The sequence below is a fragment of the Macrotis lagotis genome, chromosome 1 (genome assembly GCF_037893015.1).
Source record: "Macrotis lagotis isolate mMagLag1 chromosome 1, bilby.v1.9.chrom.fasta, whole genome shotgun sequence".
Classification (NCBI taxonomy): domain Eukaryota; kingdom Metazoa; phylum Chordata; class Mammalia; order Peramelemorphia; family Peramelidae; genus Macrotis; species Macrotis lagotis.
Genome location: NC_133658.1, coordinates 435,218,350 through 435,241,242, shown reverse-complemented (window position 1 = coordinate 435,241,242; position 22,893 = coordinate 435,218,350). Strand labels below are relative to the sequence as shown.

The 22,893-nt window shown below is 40.1% G+C and overlaps 1 protein-coding gene across 1 annotated transcript in view; it reads left to right on the top strand.

Annotated features, from left to right (window-relative positions):
• The first annotated feature begins 14,917 nt into the window (after positions 1 to 14,917).
• Positions 14,918 to 22,893, top strand: part of HSPA4 (heat shock protein family A (Hsp70) member 4) — a 46,360-nt gene continuing 38,384 nt past the window's right edge. Inside the window, exon 1 of the mRNA XM_074213244.1 lies at positions 14,918 to 15,288. Within this exon, the coding sequence (XP_074069345.1) occupies positions 15,182 to 15,288 (107 nt within the window). The 5' untranslated portion in view covers positions 14,918 to 15,181. The remainder of the gene's footprint in view (positions 15,289 to 22,893) is intronic.

Here is a 22,893-nt window from a genome sequence, read left to right as displayed (position 1 = left end):
CTGCAAAAGATTTACAGGTGTGCATCAACAAACACAAAAACATAAAACATTTCAAATATGGGATAGATAATTTATACTTATGTTCACTTTGGACTTTTGTCTAAGAAACTCACAAAGTTCAGATCTACTGGACAGCAAAGTTGGCTTTCATTGTCCTTTTTTTTTAGTTTTTTCAAGGCAATGGGGTTAAGTGACTTGTGCGAAGTCACACAGCTAGGTAATTATTAAGTGTCTGAGGTCACATTTGAACTCAGGTCCTCCTGACTTCAGGGCCAGTGCTATCCGCTGTGCCACCTAACTGCCCCCTTTCATTGGTTTTTAACTACAGACTATTCCTGGAGGTGCTGCTTTTTCTCTTCAGAGAAGTATGCTTTTATTGGTCTCATTTCCATCTGAACAGTTGGTACCCAAATCAGGAACTCTTAAACTCACAAGGAAACCATCAAGCCTAGAAACATCCATTTCTCAGGATTACTTGTTGCTGAGGTGTACTCAGAATAAAACAGAAAGCAGGAGGTAGCTGAGGATTTAGGGCTCTCTTCCTTAGCCTGGTAACCTGGATTATAGTCAAGGATATGTCTCCACTCCCTGTGCTCTTATTATAAAGTGGTACTCGGAGAAGTGGAAGAAAAGCAAAATTTCCTCCCTTTTTTTTTAATGCTAGAATTCCAAGGGAGAAAAGGCACTAGAAGAGTCTCCCAAAAGTACAGGTGGGGATATTGGTATAGCTCTTAGAATCTAAATACAGTCTATACCAATTCACAAGAATTCACCCTCTGTACTCTTAGGGGACAATTCTCTTCAAACATCAAGATCATGGGGACTATGATAGGAACAATATTTCCCAGTGTCCTGTTACGTATGCTGGGATAGCTTTTCCTAAGACCCTATCTAAGGGTCAGTTCTTCTGTAAGATCTTCTGATCATTGACCAACAGCACAATCAACACTAGGAAGCTGTGTTCAGTTGAATCAATACAGTGTCCTTGATGAATATATATATATATATATATATATATATATATATATTTTAGTTTTTGCAAGGCAACGGTGTTAAGTGGCTTGCCCAAGGCCACACAGCTAGGTAATTATTAAGTGTCTGAGGCCGGATTTGAACTCAGGTACTACTGACTCCAGGGCTGGTGCTCTATCCATTGCACCACCTAGCCGACCCTTGATGAATATTCTTATTGAATAATTTTCTCCCTGCTCTGGCCAAGGAAAAATCATTTTCATTTCATTATCAGATGTTAAGTACCAGGGTATCAATTTATATCAGGCAGAGCCCAAGGCTAGGACTAATGAGAAATTGCTGGGTAATTGTAACCTAGCATGATGATTTCAGACATCTCCAACTGTGTTGGAGATGTCCCAGTCTAGCAAATCTGGGATTTCTCTGATCACTCTTACTCTATGGTTTACAATCCACCAATCATTTATTGAATATCCACAACACGTATTTGGATGCAACAGGAAGAAATGAAGTATCCTTTGATCTTGGATTCTCCAAATCTAGACAAAGTAGTATGGATTTGTGTCTAAGGATTAAATGTTTAATACCAATTTTGCAATGTATTATAATAATGATGATAATTCTCTTTAATGTGGGATTTTGCAATTCTCCTAATAATTGTTTTATAAAAGCATCCAGATATAGTGCAAATATTATGATTCCCAGTTGAGATGGGGAAGTGCAGAAGTGGGGAAAGTGACTTGTCCAAGGTCATACAGCTAGTGAGAGGCAGGTTTTCTGACTCCAATTTCAGGGCAAGATGCCATCTCTGAAGGTTTGGAGTCTTCCCTTATGATAAATAAGTACTTGGTACCACCAGACACCTTGGTTATTCCAGGTTACCAGGCCAAGGAAATCTCCAAACTGGTTTAGGAAAAGGGCTTTCTAGAAGCCAGGCTGGACACTCCAGATTCAGCATTTCAGGATAATGATGGTGTATGCTGAGTATCACCTACTCAAGTTAGGGTGGGAGGATATCAGAATTTTATCTGGCAAAAGAAATTCAATTTGCAAGGTTTTGTTAAAAAATATATTTCCTTTTCTTTTTTCTTTTGAACATTTTTAAACTTTAAAAAATCTCATTTTCATATATCCATTGTCTCTCCCCTCCCCAGAAAACCATTCTTTTCACAAAAATAAAAAAAGTAGTAAAAACAGTTGAAAAACTAACATAGCAACTGAGTATAATAGTATTTATATTCTACATTCCATGTTTATAGTGCTTCAGCTTTACAATGAAGGAAGGAAGCATATTTCCTTTTATTAAAATCGAGACTGTTATATAAAATTCAGTATGTATGGATGTCATACTCACAAGTACTGTATTGGAGAAATAGTACAGACTTTAAATTCCTCCCTCCTTCTCTTCCTCTCCTTCCCTCCCCCCACCCCCAAATTCTGCCACTATGACAAGGTTAAACTGTTTACCTTTTTTAGCTCATTCTCTCTTCTGGGAAGAGGATATCCTCTATGCCATATAAGGCAATGTGGATGGAGTGTCAGTCACAGAATTAGAGAATCCTGGAAATAGAAGGGAATTTAGAGGTCATGCAATCCATGCTATGATGGAAAGAATTGTGGATTTAGAATTAGAGCTGTGGGTTCATATTCTGGTTTGGTCACTTATTACTTATGTAAACTTGATTGAGTTTCTTAATTTTTCTGGATCTCAATTCTTTCATTTTTAAATGACGGATTGGATTAAATTAACACCAATAGTTTTTGGGGCTTTTTGGTTTTTGCAAGACAATGGGGTTTAGTGACTTGCCCAAGGTCACACAACTAGATAATTACTAAGTGTCTGAGGTAGGATTTGAACTCAGACCCTCTTGACTCCAAAGCTGGTCCTCCTATCCCCTTGCTGCCCCCCACTGATAGTTCTAACTATGGGATCCTATGATTTTTCCCTATATCTCCTAAGAAGCCAGATAGGAATACCCCCTCAATACTGTAGGTGCCAACTAATGATTTTTTTGCTATGCCCTAGACCTTTTACTTGGACTCCATAGCAGAGCCCAGTAAGTTGCTTAATAAATTCTTACTGACTTGCTCTAAATTTAATCATTTTAACAGTGTAAAGAATTTAACAATGCCACGCCACTATGGTTTTTATTGAAGGCAAAAGTGTTGCCACTAATGGGCTGCATGTTTTGAGAGCCATGTTGTAAATGCTTATTCTATAACAAAATTCTTGGAAACGTGATACTTTAGACTTGCCATAGTTCTGAACTCTGTTGATCTGATTCATTGATGCTCATATGTCCTAGAATAGCCTCATGAACCATATGTTTGATGATACAGAGAACTATTTATAGCAGGACAAGGGTTTTGGAGCTGATGTTGGTTGCAGCTTATTTTTAGAAGAGAACATCTCAGTGAGGATGATGGGTTAGGTTGCTGGGTATTGTGCCAAAGAAAACCAGAAGTGTAAGGTCTATGCTGTATAAACTGAGACAACTATTTGCTATGTTCACTTTTGCTGTGTCAGTGACAGACTTCTATTGTTGAGGTTTAGAGGGAAATGAGATCCTATTCATTAAGAATGATGAGATTGTTGTACACTCAAGGTTAGAGCAGACTACTATATATATATATATATATATATATATATATATATATATATATATATATATGTTCTGTGCTTATTACTGCTAAATAGATAATCATATGTTTATACTTGCTCATTCAGTCATTCACTCAATAATCACTGGCATCATTTATTTTTTAAGGTACTGCTAGGCATAGAGCACTGTGCTAGACACTGGAGAAATAAAACTATTAATATGATGAACACTTTTCTTTGATGAATTTCACAGTGCAAAAGCAATGTTCTTCAGGGGAAAGTACAGTGGATTTGAAGTCAGAGCACTAGGTTCAACCTCTTTGATTATCAACTTCCTAATCTATAAAATGAAGGGATTGGAGTTGACAATCACTTGTTTCCATCCAATTCTAAATATGTGATCTTATGATATGGCATGCATATGAATTAAATAATTATAAAATAACTTTATATAAAACTGTTGATCATAATGGAAAACCTCCATGTTGGAAATGTCGAAGCAGAGGTTAAATGACCATTCATGAGACACATTACAATTCTTTTCAGGCTTGGATTGGACTAGTTGAAGCCTCAGACACATACTAGCTATGTGACTCGGGGCGAGTCACTTAACCCCATTTGCTTCATTTGTAAAATGACCTGAAGAAGGAATTGAGAAACCACTGCAGGATCTTTGCCAGGAAAATCTAATTGGAATCACAAAGAGTTGAATGCAACTGAAAATGACTGAACAAAGACAGCTGTGATTCATAAGAAAGATGCAAAGATTATGTGAAATCTGAGGAAAGCAAGATAATTTGTGAGTGGGTGATCAGGGAAGGTATCATTGGAGCTGTGCCTTTAGGGATGGGTTAAACTAGGGGCAGGTGCAGGGTAGAATTTTTTTTTTTAGATTTTTCAAGGCAATGGGGTTAAGTGGCTTGCCCAAGGCCACATGGCTAGGTAATTATTAAGTGTCTGAGGTAGGATTTGAACCCAGGTACTCCTGACTCCAAGGCCGGCGCTTTATCCACTTTGCCACCTAGCTGCCCTGCAGAGTAGAATTTGATATAGACACAGGGCAAAAGAGTTTAGGCCTTGAAGTCATAAGGAATTTGTTTCCACTTCTCCCTGATTCTTGTTATCTTTATGAACAGAGGCAAATCCCCTAACCTTCCTGATCTTCAAAGTCATAAAAAAATCACCATTTACAATATTTTAATTATGAGAAAGAGGACAGCCAAAGTCATCTCTCACCATCTCTGCAGTTACAAATGACTTCTTTAAAGTTTTGGAAGCACATTTCTACCATTCAATTCACTAAGAATACAAAAAGTCTTTTCAAGAATTCTTTTTAACCTTCTATGAAAGAGCAAGGTTTTACAAATCTATCAGAAAAGGACTCTCCAGCTAGAATGAGGAAATTTTTCTTCCATGAAGGAAGAAAAAGAGCTTCTATGGTGAAGCAGAAAGTGGGGGAAGAGGGTGGTGGGCAATGCTTGAACCTCAAGCTCATCGGAATTGATTCAAAGAGAGAATTGGTTCAAAGTGCACACACACACACACACACACACACACACACACACACACACACACAAACACACAAACAGCCAAAGACTCAGTTGGGTATAGATTTCTATTTTACCTAATGAGGAGATGGGAGGGGAAGGGGATAAGAAATATGGAATCATGACAAACTTTTGAGAAAGGGCAAGATAAAAAGGGAGAGAAGGATAAACAGGAAAATGGGATGAAGGGAAATGCACAATCAGTGATAATGACTGTGATTATGAATAGGATGAGCTAACCCTGGAAGTAGATAGCAGAATGGTTTAGAAATCAGAATCCAACAAGTAAACAAGAGATACACTTGAATTGAATACAGATCAAAAGATCTGGAGCAGAGTCCATAGACTTCAGGTGAAGTGAGGAGGGAAGGGGTAGTAATTATGATATCAGACAAAGCAAAAGCAAAAATAGACCTAACTGAAAGACATAATCAGGAAAAGTACAGTTTGCTAAAAAATATACCATAGACAGTAAGGCAATATAAAAAGTTTTACAGCAAATTTCTCTGATAAAGGTCTTACTTTTCAAATATATAAGGAAATGAGTAAAATTGATAAAAAAAAAAAATAAGAACCATTCCCCAATGGTCAAAGGATGTTATATGAAAATATATTCTAAATAGAGAAAGGCAAAACAGGAAAAATAGGTGCTTTAATGCATTGTTTGGTAGAGCAGTAAACTCAACTAATTGTTCTGGAGAACAATCTGAAACTGTGCCCAAAGGACTACAAAACTGTATCCTTTGGTCCAGCAAACAAACAACCAGGTTTATGCCCTAAAGAGATGAAAAACAAAGGAAAGGGCGGCTAGGTGGCCCAGTGGATAAATCACCGGCCCTGGAGTCAGCAGTACCTGGGTTCAAATCCGGTCTCAGACACTTCATAAATTACCTAGCCGTGTGGCCTTGGGCAAGCCACTTCACCCCATTTGCCTTGCAAAAACTAAAAAAAAAAAAAAAAAAAAAAAAAAAAGGAAACTATATATAGATATCTATATATCTATATATCTATTTCTATAAATATTTATAGCAGCTCTTTCTGTGATGGTAAAGAATTGGAAACTGGGAGGCTGTACATCAATTGAGGAACAAGTTGTGGTATATGATTGTGATGGAGTAATATTGTACTATAAGAAATGACAAGGAGAGGTTTCAGAAAAAATCATGATGAGGCCTATATATAAACCAATGCAAAGTGAAATGAGAAGAACTGGGAGGGAGATCACTGTGCAGAATAATAGTAATGTTGTAATAATACTTGACTACTTTGATCAATTCAGTGATCCAAAACAATTCCAAAAGACTTGATGAAAAAATACTAACCCCAGAGAGAGAACTGGTGAACTTTGAGTGCAAATTGAAGCATAATTTTCTTGCTTTTTTTATGCTACAGCTAATATGGAAATATATTTTATATGATTTCACTTGCATAATTGGTATATTGTTTGTCTTCACAGTGGGTGAAGAGGAACAGGAGGACAGACAAAATCTGGAACTCAAAATTTACTTTTTTTTTTAAAGTTTTTTGCAAGGCAATGGGGTTAAGTGGCTTGCCCAAGGCCACACAGCTGGGTAATCATTAAGTGTCTGAATGCAGATTTGAACTCAGGTACTACTGACTCCAGGACCGGTGCTCTATCCACTGTGCCACCTAGCCACCCCGAATTCAAAATTTAAAAAGAAAAGAATGTTAAAAATAAAATTAATTTTTTTTTTAGTTTTTTTTGCAAGGCAAAATGGGGTTAAGTGGCTTGCCCAAGGCCCATGAATTTTTTTTTTAAAAGGTCTCTCCATTTTCTTTCTCTGTCTTTTTCCAGCTTCACTCTAGTCCTGACAGGATAAATTTATTCATCTTTTCTGAAGCCATTTTATGAAATCTTTTTCAAAACTTGCTCATCATAAAATTATCTTCATAATATTTCTCCATAAAATTATAGCTGGGGCGGCTAGGTGGCGTAGTGGATAAAACACCGGCCCTGGAGTCAGGAGTACCTGGGTTCAAATCCAGCCTCAGACACTTAATGATTGCTTAGCTATATGGCCTTGGGCAAGCCACTTAACCCCATTTGCCTCAGAAAAATCTAAAAAAAAATATACTACATAAAATTATAGCTGACAATTTTCTCCAAAAAATTTTCTCATATTTTCTCTATCTTCTCCATAGTTTATCTTTAAATAATCTCTATTAATTTTCTCAAACACTGACAAACTCAAGGTTCCAAATCCTAAACATGCTTTGGCTCTTAAAGTTATAGTAAAAGTAACCATAACCTCTATAGGAGAATCTTTGGAAATAGTTTATATATGCATAAGAAAGATTATTCTAGAAACTTGAAAAACTGAGTTGAGGTAGTTAGGAAAGGATATAGTACAGGAGGGTAGTAATGACTTTTGTATTAGTTTAGCTCAGAACCATAGATTAACCTCAATCCTGAAGGTTTTCAAATAATGACTATGATTCATTTTGTTGACACTCAAAACCTCCTTGGGAATATTAGAGTCTGACTTTTTTCTAACTCTCTCCTAGAATATTAAGTACTTTGAAAGCATCACAGTAATAAGATAATGAATAGAAATCAGGTTTTATTAAACTTGTATGTGAGAGAAAAGTTGTATGATGAAATGTGATAGCCGTGGAGTCAGGAAGATCTAAGTTCAAGACTCACCTTTCCTACCTAGTTATGTGTCCTTGATCACATCATTTAATTGTCAGTTTAATCCTTGGTAACTATCTAAGACTATAATGTTGTAGATCAATTGCCAACATGCTTGATAATAGGAGCCTGATACACTGATGAAATCACAAGTCTAGAAAAATAAATGAATGACAAAATGCAAATAAGAACAGAGAAAGAATTAACAACTAGCCCTGGTTTATCAAGGGGATAGTTATAGGCCACCTTCTGGGATCACTCTTTCCTCCTCTCTAGGTCATTCCTCCAACCTCCTAAGAATTCTATCACAGATCTTGCAAAACAAACTCCCAGGGTGAAGGTTTTGCAGTGTAATTTCAGTAGAAGACCATAGGGAAGATTTGAGTTGGTGCCTTGATTTTCCCTCTTCTCTCTGGGGTATCAGCTTGCTCCTTTGTTCCTGCTTTTCTTGTGCTTGATAAGCATCTACCTCCTCTCTCTTAGCTGTTGGGATTACAGTTTTGCAATGTTCTATATGGCACAGACATGTCATGGCTTCTGGAGCTTCTGGCTTTTGCTTATGAACCCTGAACACATGGCTTACTATTCTACCTTTGCTGTTGCCTCCAGTTTTCCCTTTTATTGCTATCAGCAGAAATTTTTCTGTTTCAAAATATTTGGGGGGAGGAAAAAAGGCAGGGTAGAAGAGGGCCCTAGGCAGGAGGAAGGAGTGTGACTAGGAAATAGACACATCCTATTGGACAATAAAAGATTAGTCCAGAAAAACCAGTGTGATTTTTCCAGATTGCAGCAATATTCAGGGTTGGATTTTTCCTATCTTGTTTTTCCTATGAGACCTATTTCTATGTCATTGTTTTCTTTCTTTTTTTTTTTTTAAGATTTTTCAAGGCAATGGGGTTAAGTGCTTTGCCCAAGGCCACACCGCTAGGTAATTATTAAGTGTCTGAGATCAGATTTGAACCCAGGTACTCCTGACTCCAAGGCTGGTGCTTTATCCACTATGCCACCCTAGGTCATTGTTTTAAAAAAAATCATACTTACCTCATGTACTTTCAAATTTGTTCTTTTAATTTTCCTCTAATACTTTTTGCATCTTTGAACTTTTTGAGTTTGGTTTCTTTTTTTTTCAGTTTCAGTGCTTTGCTGAAATTTTCCACTATCTACTCTAAGCAGGTGACTTTGCTTTGGAATTTTTTTATTATTCTTTTATTAGGCTTGCTATATACTCTTTTTTAGTGGTTCTATTTTTAATTATTTCAGTATTGTTTTCTTCTTCTGAAGTTTTAGCATTCTGGTATTCTTTTACCCTATAGTGTTTATTCATGATCATAACTGCTCATTATCTTTGTCATTCTTTTTAGAGAAGTAGAATTTTTAGTAGAGGTTTCCTTTCTTCTCAGCTTAATATAATTTTTTAAAAGCTTATTTTATGTGTTTCTAGCAAGTCTTAATGTGTATCTAAGCTATTTCCAGTTTTTGCTATCAGAAAGTATTGCTATGAATATTTTGCCATATTTGGAAACTTTAATTCTGTCTTTGGTATCCTTGGGATATATACCAAGCAGTTGAGTCTATGTTCCTGTTCTCTCTCTCTCTCTGTCATGTATTATTATTGACCTCTCAAATACTATCTGTTCCCATTTGCCTACAAACTCATCCTAAAGAAAAAAACTGACCCTTCTACAGGCCTACCTCTCCCTTTATATTCCCTTTTCTTCCCAAATTTCTTTTTTACATTTAATTTTTTTCTCAATTACCTATAAACAAAAATTTTTAATATTTGTTGTTTTTTCTAATTTTGATGTTTAAATTCTCTTCTTTCCCTTCCTCCTTGATAAGGCAAGCAATTTGATATTAGATCAGGCCCTGCAGTATAATTTTATGCAGACCCTGTGGGGCAGCCTCTGGATTTACTAAATTTTTTTTTAAAGATTTTTCAAGGCAATGGGGTTAAGTGGCTTGCCCAAGGCCACATGGCTAGGTAATTATTAAGTGTCTGAGACTGGATTTGAACCCAGGTACTCCTGACTCCAGGGCCAGTGCTTTATTTACTGGGCCACCTAGCTGCCCACACTGTACTACCTAGCCGCCCTAAAGCTGAGCTACTATAGAGGTCTCATTATAATGGCAAATCAAGATATATAGGCTATTGTTTTAATAAAAACTTTTAAAAGTAAAAACTTTGGATAGCCCTGATATAGATTATACATGTGCAATCATCTCTTGCTAAATTTCTTGAAAAAATTGTTGAATGTCACCACTTCCTCATTACTCATTCTTTGTAACCGGTTGAAAAATCTGGTTTGATGAGGGTTGGGGTAGAGTGAAAGCCGGGGAAAGGTTAACCTTTCATTCAGTCTTTTTTTTTTTTTTTTAGGTTTTTGCAAGGCAAATGGAGTTAAGTGGCTTGCCCAAGGCCACACAGCTAGGTAATTATTAAGTGTCTGAGATAGGATTTGAACCCAGGTACTCCTGACTCCAGGGCTGGTGCTTTATCCACTGCACCACCTAGCCACCCCCTCATTCAGTCTTCTGACTGGTACTTCTCTGCCATTCCAGATACACTCACTTCTCCCATACAGCCTGCTCTTGTTATATGAAAGTACAAAGAACAATAGAACAATTTTTTTTAGTTTCTTTTTTTTCTTTTTCTTTTTTTTAGGTTTTTGCAAGGCAATGGGATTAAGTGGCTTGCTCAAGGCCGCACAGCTAGGTAATTATTAAGTGTCTGAGGTGGGATTTGAACTCAGGTACTCCTGACTCTAACAATCCTTAAACACTTAGCTATATAAATGCTTATTTCTTTCACTTCCTCCCTTTTCCCTTCTACTTCCAATGAGCATTTATAGTGTCTAGCATTTAAACAGTTAGGTAGTACAAGTGGAAAGAACACTGCCCTTGGAGTCAGGAGGGCAGGAGTTCCAATCCAGCCTCACTTGCCACCTACTAGCTGTGTGACAATGGGCAAGTCGATTAACCTGGATTGCCTCTCATCTAGGGCCATCTCCAGTAGTTCTTCCTATCTGGCCACTAGATCCAGATGGCTCTGGAAGGGAAAATGAGGCTGGTGACTTAGCACAGCAAACCCTCATTCAAATCCAATCCATGTTCTTGCCATGACATCATCTCTCTAGTTGTCATGGTCTTCTTTGAGAATGAAGGACAAATATCATAAGTACTTGGCACTGTGCTCACCCTGATATTACAAATACAAACAAAACTACAGTATCTGACTTCAGGGAAATTACATTCTAATGGGGAAGACAAACCACAAGAGGAAATTGAATTGGAAGAAATTATGCAGCCCAATCCCCTTTATGTTTACAGATGAGAAAACTAAGGCTGAAATAAATTAAATGAGTTTCCCAGGGTCACACTATTAGTATCTGAAATAGGACTTAAACTTAGATCTTCCTTAAACTTAAATCCTAGTACTCTATCCACTGTACCACCTAGCTGTGTCCCCAGTTTTTGATGTAGGGTCTGGCACACAGTAGATGCTTAATGGTTGTTAATCTTTCATTTTTGGAGAGGACCAATGACATCATGGGGATAGGAGAGAGATTTAAGTGAGGCAGAGTTTTACAAAGTCATGAGCCTCATTCTCTCTTCCAAAGTCATCAAAGTTCAGTGGCAAGCAAAAGTCAAGACCACTGGCATAGTTCAGGATACAGTGAATAATCTTGGCATCTTAGATGTCTGACCAAACTCTACACACTCCACAAAAACCTTTTTTTTTTTAGTTTTCTTCATGGCTGTTGTAATTTTCATCTGCCCATTCAACCAAGGGAAGTCTTAACATGCTTGGGGTAGACAACCCTTTAAGTCACTAATACGTTTGAGGCTGGTAGGTTACCCTCAACCTGATTTAGCCCATCTGCCAAGAGAGTTTCATTAGAGTCAGAACAACACATGTGGATGAGCAGCCCTGAAAAGGACACAGTAAAAGCTTTCATACAAGTGGTGCTAGTCTTCTCTTAACTCTCCATATGCCTTAATAAAGGCTTATTGTTTGATTGATTCTACCTTTCAAGGTGGTTAGAGAGAAACTAAGCTTATATCACCTATCTTGCCAGAATTCTTTATTCAGGAGAGAAGTGGGAGCAGAAACCAGATTTTTCAATGAGTTACAAAGAAAGTGTATTATGAGGAACTGAAAACTTTTTCAAGAAACTTAGCAAGGGAAGAGACAAAGGGAGTTGGTACTGTAGAAGGGTCACAAACACTGTTTTTTGGACTGAGAAAACTATAACATGTTTGTAAGCAAGGGAGTCAGTAATGAGTGAAAGATCTATAATACTTGAGAGAGAGCAGTGACCCAGAATTCTCACTGCTTGGCATATATCACAAAGATGCCAAAGAGAGAATGAATGAAAAGTTTCAAATGAAGAAAAATATTCATAACAACACTTTTTTTGTGGCAGCAAAAACTAGAAACAGTGGACCCCATAAATTGGGGAATGGCTGAATGAATGACTTAATGGAACAAAATAGCGCATAAAGGAAATAAAATAGGGTTTAAGAAATTACAAATATGAGAAATTCAGAGAAACATAGGAAAATTTATTAACTTCTTCAGACTGAAGAAGCAAAACCAGGGGAAGAATATACTCAATAACTGAAATGTTGGAAATGAAAAGAATGTGAGGGTAAGATGAAAACTGTAATTCTAATGATCAATCTTGGTTCCAGAGATGAGGAAGCACTCCCCCCCCCTTTTTTTTAGGATTTTGATAGGCAATGGGGTTAAGTGGCTTGCCCAAGGCTACACAGCTAGGTAATTATCAAGTGTCTGAGACCCGATTTGAACCCAGGTACTCCTGACTCCAGGGCCAGTGCTTTATCTAACTGTGCCACCTAGCCACCCCTCCCCCTTTTAAAAAAGATTTTATTTTGAATTTTACAATTTTTTTCCCTAATCTTGCTTCCCTCTCCCCACTCCTCATAGAAGGCAGTCTGTTAGTCTTTACATTGTTTCCATGGTATACATTGATCTAAGCTGAATGTGATGAGAGAGAAATCATATCCTTGTAAAGTATAAGAGATAGCAAAATTGCATAATAAGATAAGGGTGGTTTTTTTTTTTTAAATTAAAGGTAATAGTCTTTGGTCTTTGTTCAAACTCCACAATTCTTTCTCTGGATACAGATGGTATTCTCCATTGCAGATACCCCAGGATTGTGCCTGATTTTTGCACTGATGGAATGAGCAGGTCCATTAAGGTTGATCATCACCCCCATATTGCTGTTAGGGTGTAAAATGTTCTGGTTCTGCTGATTTTGCTCAGCATCAATTCATGTAAATCCTTCCAGGGGAAACACTCACTTTTAATGGGGGGTGGGGGTGGATCACCTTGGAAGTAGAATGTTATATTCACGATTAGATGTAGTTCTTGTGTCATTCAGTTTTACTACAAGGCCCCTGGAAATGACTGGTGTAAAATTTAAAGGCATTCAAAAAGAGGGAGAGAATGGAATCACAGACATAGGTGAGGAAAATTACCTCTGCTATGATCAGAGAAAGGATAATGCTTAAAAATAATGAAAAATGGAAGCAAGTTGAGGAAACAAATATCTTGTCTCATGAACCAAGGCTAGATAATTAGCTATATAAAAGCCAAGAGAATGTGATTAAGAGATTGAAAAGGAAGAAAAAACTTGAACTGTTATTTTGGGGAAATGACATGAGGAGCCAAAAAAACTGTTCCATTCTCATTGGGTTTGTTTTTATCATGCACAGAATAAGAATAACAGTGCTGTTAGCAAAGATTTTTTTTTTCTTTTTGGTCGCCATTTGTGATTTTAGCGATGAAAGGAACCTACAATTGAGGAAACTCCCTGCTTCCTCTAAGAGAAGTCAACAAATATAAATTAAGTGCCTACAATGGTCTATTAGGTACATGTGCTTTGGAGGCAGTTAGATGGTTCAGTTCATAGCATCCTGGGCCTGGAGTCAGGAGACTATAGTTCAGTCTTTTCAGCAGTGCTAAACTTTTTGTGATCCTATTTTTTTTTTGACAAAGATACACTTAAGTGATTCCATTTGGATTTTTTTGGGTAAAGATACTCTTCTTGAAGTTTATTTTATAGATGAGGAACTGAGGCGAACAAGATTTGCCCAGGGTCACAGAATTATTAGGTGCTTGAAGTTATATTTGAACTCACATATTCATAATTTCAGACTCAGAGCTCTATTCACTGTTAAGAAGACCCGAATTCCAATCCAGGATGAGACTCTTAGCCAGTGACTCTGCCAGGGGCAGTACTGCAATGGTAAATACGAAAGAAAGGAAGAGTCCAATCCAACTGAAGGGCTGGACAGCAAATGTTTCTGACTTTGTGCTACGGACAGGGCACCCGATGGGACAACAGTACCAAAGATAGTGATTTGCCTGGAGGTCCTGAGAAGTTTAGGGATACTTTGAGGGTTGCTAGGGAGTCCGAAGCCTAGCAAAATCTACCTCCCCCCATGTGAGGGAAGCGGGTGAGCGGCTGTAAGGGAAGTGCTTCAGATCGTGCCCCGAGCACTTCACGGCCGTGGGCAGCCGCCGGCACCTTGCTCAGCCTCCGGCACGGCGGAGCCAAAAGCGGCCCCCGAGCTCCGGGGTGCTGGCGGCGAGGACGCGCCACCGCAGCCGCGCGGCCGCGTGGCGGTGCCGGCCGCCGGGGGCTTCCCTGCAGAATGACTCGTAGGCTGAAGGTCACGGGGGCCAGCGGCGCTTCTCAAGGAGGCGGGGCAGAGGGCGGGGCGCTTGCCGCGCGGCCCCGGGTGTTCCCGCGCTCTGGCCCCCCCGCAGGACCCACGCGGGAGGCGCGGCGGAGGAGGGCTTTGCCCCCCTCCCCTTGGCCCGCTCCCCATTCATTGTTCAGCGAATCGAGGAGGGGACGGCACCCCGAGGCGGCGCAGGCGCACGGGAACAGCACGCACACTCCCTCCCTTCCCCCCCCCCCCCGCTGCCCCGACCCAGAGCAGGGCGTGACGTAAGCGTAAGGGGAGGAGCCCGGGGACGGGAGGGGCGAGAGGGTTAAAGTCCGGAAGTGTCGCGAGAAGAGCCCTTCTTTCTGCCGCCTCGCTGAGCCCGCCCTCCTCCAGACGCGACCAGATCCTTCCAGAGCTTCTTCTCCCGTCCCGGCCGCCCCGCCCCCGCCCCCGCAGCGCCCCGCCGCCCGCGTCCCGGCTCGCCGCCGGCTCGGAGCCCGCTCGGGCCTTCCTTCCCTCCGCTCCCTCCGCCCGCTCTCCGCTGCCTCCGCCCGCTCCTGCCTCTCTGCCCTCGGGCCCAGCGGCGGCGGCCGGCGCGCTCCGGGGCAGCCACGCGGGGCCTCGTGCGTGCGCCTCGCGCTCTCCCCCGCCCCTCCCCCGCCCCCGGTGCCGCGCGGGGCCCCCGGGCGCCCGTCCCAGGCCGGGGCCATGTCGGTGGTGGGCATTGACCTGGGCTTCCAGAGCTGCTACGTCGCCGTGGCCCGGGCGGGCGGCATCGAGACCATCGCCAACGAGTACAGCGACCGCTGCACCCCGTGAGTGAGGCGGGGGCGCCGGGGCCGGGGCCGGGGCTGGGCTGGGCTGGGCCGGGGCCGGGGCTGGGCCGGGCCGGGCCGGGGCCGGGCTGGCAGCCCGCCCGCCGCACGCGGCCCATTCTGCGGATGAGGAAGCGCGGGGCGAGGGCATCCCCTCCGCCACGAGGCCGGGGTCGGGGCCGGGGCCGGCACGGGCCCGGGGGGAGGGGGCCGAGGGGGCCGAGGGCCGGAGGAGGAATCGGCCACAAAGCCGCCCGCCTGGGCCAGGCTCGAAAGGAAGGGAGCCCGGGGCCCCAGGCCAGAGCTTGGGGCTGGGGGGCCCCGAGGCCCAGGACGGCGCCCTGGTGCGGCCCCTGGAGGGGGGCTGGGGGGTGGCCACGGCCCGGCGAGGGGTTCCGAGAGGCCTGCGGGTAGGGAGACGCCGGGCCCGGCCGGGGGAGGTCACAGACCCGGGCCCGAAGGGCTGTGACGGGCCAGCCCGGCGCCCGCACGGGGCAGAAGGCAGAGCTGGCGCTCGCGCTCAGCCTCCAGGCCCCTTCATCTCGGGGTTCGGTTTGCTTCCTAACCAGGCAACTTGTACCTTTAGCGTCGGTGATCCAACTTGTCTGCCGAGTTTGGTCGAACCCCTCCATTGTTGATGAGAACATGATCCGGGGTTATTTCCCCACATTTTTTCTTACAAATCCCCCCTCCCTTTCCCTTTTGATAAAAAGAATACTGTAACAAATGTGCTTAGGCAAGCAAAACATCTGCATTGGCTACATCCAAAAAATGTCTCAGTCTGCATCTTGAGCCTCTCACTTATGCAGATGTTTCATTCAGGGTTCTCTGGAATATCTCCTCCAATGTTGACAAATCTTTATTTGGTAGCTTTATTAAGATTTCAAAGTAAATTTTTAAGTAAGTTATGGACGTCTAGTCCTCATGAATTTTGACAGAAGCAGCTGCTCACCCCCCCCCCCACCTCTTTCTTTCTTGGCAATGGGATTAAGGGACTTGCCCAGGGTCATACAGCTAATAGGTATCAAGTATCTGAGGTCAAATTTGAACTCGGTCCTTCAGACTCCAGGTCCCGTGCTGTATCTACTTTGCCCAGGAGAACACTTATCTTTGAAATTACAGTGTCATTAAACTTAGAAATGATTTTAGCTTTAAGGTCTACTTCAATCCTCCTATTCAACAAACTGAAGAAAATGAGACCCTGAGAAAGTGAGACTTATTCTGGAACACACAAAGACAAAGTAGCATGACTGGACTTAGAATCAGGAACCATTCTTCAATTCCCACTGTACCTAGAATATTCTAGAATTTAGTGCTGAAAGGAAATTTGGAAATCGTGTAGCAATATCCTTTTTTATGTTGGTGGATACTTCTGTAGTCTGGTGAACTTCTTAGTATAATTTCATAAAATGCATTAAATACAAAGGGATTGTAAAGGAAACCATTAAGCTAAATAGTTATCAAAATATTATAGAAAAACAAATTTAAAAACCCTGAAATCTATCCAAGGATTTCATTGCAATCCATGAACTCAAGGGTTAAGAACAATTGATCTAAAAACCTTATAAATGAGAAAACTGAGACCTGGGAGGAGGTTGTAACTAGCCCGGAGGTCACACGGTAGCACAACAGAGGCAGGCAGGATCACTGTGGCGTGAATTTTTCCCTCTCAACATTCCGAGCATCTCTGAATACAGATATATCGCAATATAGATGTGTTTTGGGACCACTAGTAACAAATAAATATGTAACAAGCAAGCTATATACAGTATAAGAAGGAAACTAAAAAAGACTAGAATGAAGAGTGACTTGGGGAGGCTTTCTGTAGAAGGTGGATTCTTTTGGGACCTAAAGGAAGCTAAGGAGTTCAGTAGATGGAGCCCCCTGAGAGAGAGTGCGTTCCAGGCATGCAGGAAAGCCAGAGAGAATTCCCAGGTTTGAGAGATGAGTGTCTTGTTTTTGGAACAGCCAGGAGACCCTGATCACTGTGTCAAAGGGTAAGTGGCACCAGGTAATTTGAAGCAAGATTGGAAAGTTAGGAGAGGGCTAGGTATGTAGGAGCTTTGAATGCTGACATAGTATTCTGTATTTGTTCTTGGATATAATAGGGAAGCCACAGCAATTTATTCGGTAGGGAGGTGTCATAATTGGAACTGCACTTTAGGAAAATCATTTAGTGATTGAATGGGGGATGGCTTGAAGTCTGGAACAAAGTTGAGGAATCCGACCCAACTGCAGTCTGTTTGCAGTACTCTTCTTGATTGTGAGGTGAAGAAGGCAGGCACTAGAGTTGTTGCAGTATCACAGATGGGGCATATTTGAGAACTGTGGCAAAAGGGAATCGACAGACCTTGGCAACAGCTTGCATGGAGAATATTTAATATAGATTTGAAGAATGAAAAAGAAAATAAGAACTATTTCTCCAGTGTTTTTGGAATGGCCTTGACCAGAATATTAAATGAATTTGGGAATGATAGCAGTGCTGTCTTTTAGTTTAATTTTGAACATTTTCTTGTTAAGAGAAAAAAATTAGTTATTTGGGAAAAAAATTTAAGGCACTACTATTGGCAGGGGTTACCATACTACTTGTCATTACTCCTAAGTTAGAAAAATAGGAAATGACCTACAATCATTAAAAACTGATGCCATTTTGCATTTGGATTTGCCATTCTGAATAAAATCACATGACTGGGGTTTCAGAGGTGCTTTATATGTTTGTCTCTTTGTCTGGAAAAGATTTGGGGGTAATACAATAGAACATAATTGAAAGTTTCCATATTTCAGAGAAAACTTCAAGGCTTATAAAATTAGAGAAATGTAAAATGGGAAGTTTAAATATATTAAAAATAAACATCCTAATTCTTAGAGAAGAAAAAAGTTGATTGTTATTCCAAGTCACTAAACTTAAAACATAAAATGGTTCCTACTTGTAAAATTGATCTAAAAGAAAAGGAAAATTATTCTATCAAGTCAATTAGGGATTGTCTGGAATATAAACTGAAGCTATACCACGGGCAGGCAGTTTTCTAAATTTAATGTTCCACTTTAGAATGATGAATATCATCATATAATTTAATAGTACTTGGGAAAATATTAGGACAAATATGGTTTTGTGTATATAATAAAAATCAATTCCTCAGATCAGACCTATAATTATGCCTGAAATGGGGTCACTCAGCTACAAAGTTAAGCACACCTTAGTTTCAGGATGTCCTGTCCCAGGGTTGAAATAAATTTAAAGGCAAGTAATAATAAGAATAAGTGACTTAAGGCACTTTGTAGCTTACAAAATATCTTACATTATTTCATTTAATCCTCATAATAATCCTGGAGTTAAGTATTAAAGGCATGAGCTGAATAGAAGATAAGTCACATGGCTGGTGGCTGAATCAATGGCAGAATTGAGATTGATTTTTCTGATGATTCCCAAATCCACCATTATCTTCCCTGTCACATTAGTTCAATAAGTAAAAATTAAACTAATAAATGAAAAGGGCTAAGAGGAGGAGCTGATGATGTTTTAATTGGATATAAGGGTAGAGAAGAGTCCTAGGGAAATAGCAACAAACTTGCCAGCAGAGAATTTTCTAAGCAAAAAATGTTTTGTCCTTTCTTTGATGTACACAGAATTATACTAAGGAAACTGATGTGGGAGGTTGGGGTGGGAAATGACTGAGTCATCATTCAGTTCCTTTACTTCTAAACTAGGGTTGCCTAGGCTACAGGACCTGTGGTGGTACCTCCATTACTTTGGGGAGATTGTAAAGTACGACTTTGACAGCTCCCTGATTTCTTTCTTCGGAATTAATAGTGCTTAAATCCTAAAAGGAACATAAGAGAACCAGGAAAGGAAAAGTACTTTCCCTTGTAAATAGTCATTTAAAAGTCAGTCTTTACTTAAAAATTATTTACAAATCATCAACTCCTCAAAATTCAAAAATAGAAGTTCTTCCTTTGGTTTAACATGCAACAAGCAAAATTATATATAGTAACAAAGGGAAAATTGTAAGCACTGTATTGTACAAATGATTCTTGAGAAATTTGAAATGAGAATCTTAAGATTGCTAATAAAGTGATCTGGGCTATAGTATAATGCTGAAAATACTGCTATATTTGCTCACTATTCATATTATTTCTTTAGTGGTTCAAAAAAAGAAATATTTCATTGAATTGGAAATTCTCATTGTAGATCAACTCCTTTTTTTGAGAGAGAATTTTTTTTTTTAGGTTTTTGTGAGACAAATGGGCTTAAGTGGCTTGCCCAAGGCCATATAGCTAGGTAATTATTAAATGTCTGAGACCCAATTTGAACTCAGGTTCTCAGGTACTCCACTGCACCACCTAGCTACCCCCCCCAAGAAATGTTTTTAATAGATCTACAACCATTTTAAATAATGAATTTTTCCAAACTACATTAATTGAAAAGGTTTCAAAATATAGAGACCTAAGAAGAAATCAAAGAAACTTGGGGAAACAAAGCAAGATTATCCCTGGACTGCTGGTGTGTTGTGTGTTCTTTATTTTTTTGTGAGAAAATTGAGAATTTTTTACAATTTCCCCCCAATCTTGCTTCCTTCCCCTCCACCCCCACAGAAGGCAGTCTACTAGTCTTTACATTGTTTCCATGATATACATTGATCTAAATTGAATGTGATGATAGAGAAATCATATCCCTAAGGAAGAAAAATAAAGTATTATGCCTGATTGTTGCACTAATGGAATGGGCAAGTCCATCAAAATTGCTCATCACTCCCATGTTGCTGCCAGAGTGCACAGTGTTCCTCTGGTTCTGCTCATCTTGCTCAGCATCAGTTGATGCAAAATCTTCCCATCCTTCCTGTCTTCTAATAGAATAATAGTGTTCCATCCCATGTTAAGCCATTCCCTGATTGAAGGACATTTACATTAATTTTCAATTCTTTGCCACCACAAACAGAGCTGCTGTGAATATTTTTGTACAAGTGATGTGCATTTTTTATACATTACTAAAATATTCTTGTTTAAGAGTAAACATAATTATACACTCCCACCCCCCAATAGACCCTCATGAGAAATAAAGTAAAGGAAAGGGGAAAAAAATGTGTTTCAGTCTCTGTTCTGATACCATCAGCCCTGTCTCCGGTAGATCACAGTTATAAGTCCGTCATAAAAGTTGCTTCCATATTTTTGCACTGTTGTTGTTGCTGATTTTAATTCCCTCCATCCATTCCTCCCCACTACCATATATTATATTTTCTCTCTCCTTTCACTCTGTCCCTCTCCTAGCTGTAGGGTGATTGAGTAGCTCAGTGGACTGATTACCAGCCCTGGGTCCAAGAGGCCCCCAGCCCACATACCACCCCTTGAGACCCAGCAACCACCCAGCCAGTGGTCCTGGACAGGCCACCCAATCCCAGCCCCTTGGCAAGAAGTAAAAAAGAAAATGTGTTATATCTGACTGTTCTCTCCTATGATCTACCCTCTCCTCTATCACCCACACCCCCCCCTTCCCCTTTCCCCCTTCTCTCCTTTTTACTCTAGATGTCTAGACCCTATTGAATGTGTATATTTTTTCCTCTCTGAGCCATTTCTGAGGGGAGCGAAGGTTCCCTCATTCCCTGTCACCTCCCTTCCATATCATTGCAAAAGCTCATTGTAAAAAAAATTTTTTTAAATTATCTTTTATACGAAATATCTTAGCCTATTCCACCTCTCCTTTCTGTTACTATCAGTGCATTTCCCTTTTAGGAATTAGCTCCATTTTTACAATATATTTTATCTTCGGATTCATCTCTCTCCTGTGCTGCATCTATAAAAGCTCCTTCTACCTGCTTGTATTAAATGAGAAGGTTCAGATGAGTATTAGCAGTATCATTTTTCTAAGCAGGAATACATGTAGTTCATCATCATTAAGTTCCTCAAATTTTACCCTTCTCCTCTACTCTCTATGCTTCCCCTGAGTCCTGTATTTGAAGGTCAAGCTTCCTGTTCAGCTCTAGTCGTTTCAACAGGAACATTTGAAATTCCCTTGGTTCATTGAAAGTCCATTTTATCCCCTGGAAGAGGATGCTCAGTTTTGCTGGGTAGATCACCTCCTTGATCACCTCCTTTCCACATGCTTTTTTTGATTATTGTCCAAAAAAAATCATAACTTGATGTTCAAATTTAGGGTGATAAACTCCTACTTAATTAACTTCTACCATTTAAAACATTTTCAGCTTGTTGTTGGACTTGATGGAAATTGGATCATTTCCATGGTGACTAGAGTGTTTTAATGGAGGATGGTAGTTAGTACAGTGGAAAGACTACTGGATTTGGAGTCAGTTTGAATCCCAGCTCGCCTTACTTTCTCCTATTTGATCACAGCTCTCATAGATATAGAGCTGGAAGGGACCTAGGAGGCCATCAAGTCCACCCCCCCCCCCACCCCGCCCATTTTGTAGATTAGGAAAATGAGACTCAGAGTTATAAATTAATTCAATATTAATATGCTTCTGAATTTGTATTCAGTAAGCTGATTTCTCTGTTTGAACCTCAGAAAAAGTTGGAGATTAGAGTAAAGGGTTCTCCTCAGTGATAAGAGACTCCATGGATTTAGAAAGGCTGTTTCCCTGCTCTTTGAAGATGAAGTATTGTTTTGGTTATTTTATTTTCAATTCATGGTTGAAAGCAGTAAAAAAGGTAGTCTACTAGGAAATTGGGGCATATTTCAAAGTAAAAACTAGAATAAAGATGACTCATTTTAAAATGATTCAGACTTTCGATTTAACTTCATTAGGAGCCAGTAGAGTTAGTTGTTTTTTTTTTTTAAATTTAAGGCTATAGGTACCCCAAGGTCACACAGCTAGGCAATTATTAACTGTCTGAGGTCAGATTTGAACTCAGGTCCTGCTGATTCCAGGGCCAGGTGTTCTATCCACTGTGCCACTTAGCTGCCTCCAGCCAGTAGATTTGTACCACAAAGCAAATGATCTTCTTCCTTCAAGCTTTCATCCAAATTCTAAAGAAAGGTTTAGGTTAGAATGTGTTTTAAGTATCAAAACTACAATCATAGAATGTTGAAATAAGATGATAACGTGTTAGTCATTGTGATTTTAATTTTTGCTTATTTAATTTTAATTTGTCAAAAAAAGATGACCATATACCAAGAATAGAAAACAAGGATTCTACATCAGACTGCAAATCTTTATTAGGAACAATTTGATTTTCTTTTGCCCTTCATTTTTTGTCTTTTTTTTTTTTTTTTTTTAAGGTTTTTGCAAGGCAAATAGGGTTAAGTGGTTTGCCCAAGGCCACACAGCTAGGTCATTATTAAGTGTCTGAGGCTGGATTTGAACCCAGGTACTCCTGACTCCAGGGTCAGTGCTTTATCCACTACGCCACCTAGCTGCCCCTTGATTTGCTTTTGAAAAGTTACTTTTCAAGATTCTTTTGCTTGTCTTTTGTTCAGGCCTTAATAGTGTTCATTTCTTTGAGGGTAGTGCTTTCTCATAAGGATTATGGTTGAAAGGGGTAGAAGAGAGCCCCTCCTTTACCTCCTTTCCAGATGTAGATTCTCCTTGTTTTGGCCTAGAACTAAAGAGGCCCACCACCATTAACAGACACCTTTACACAATGTTTCTATTT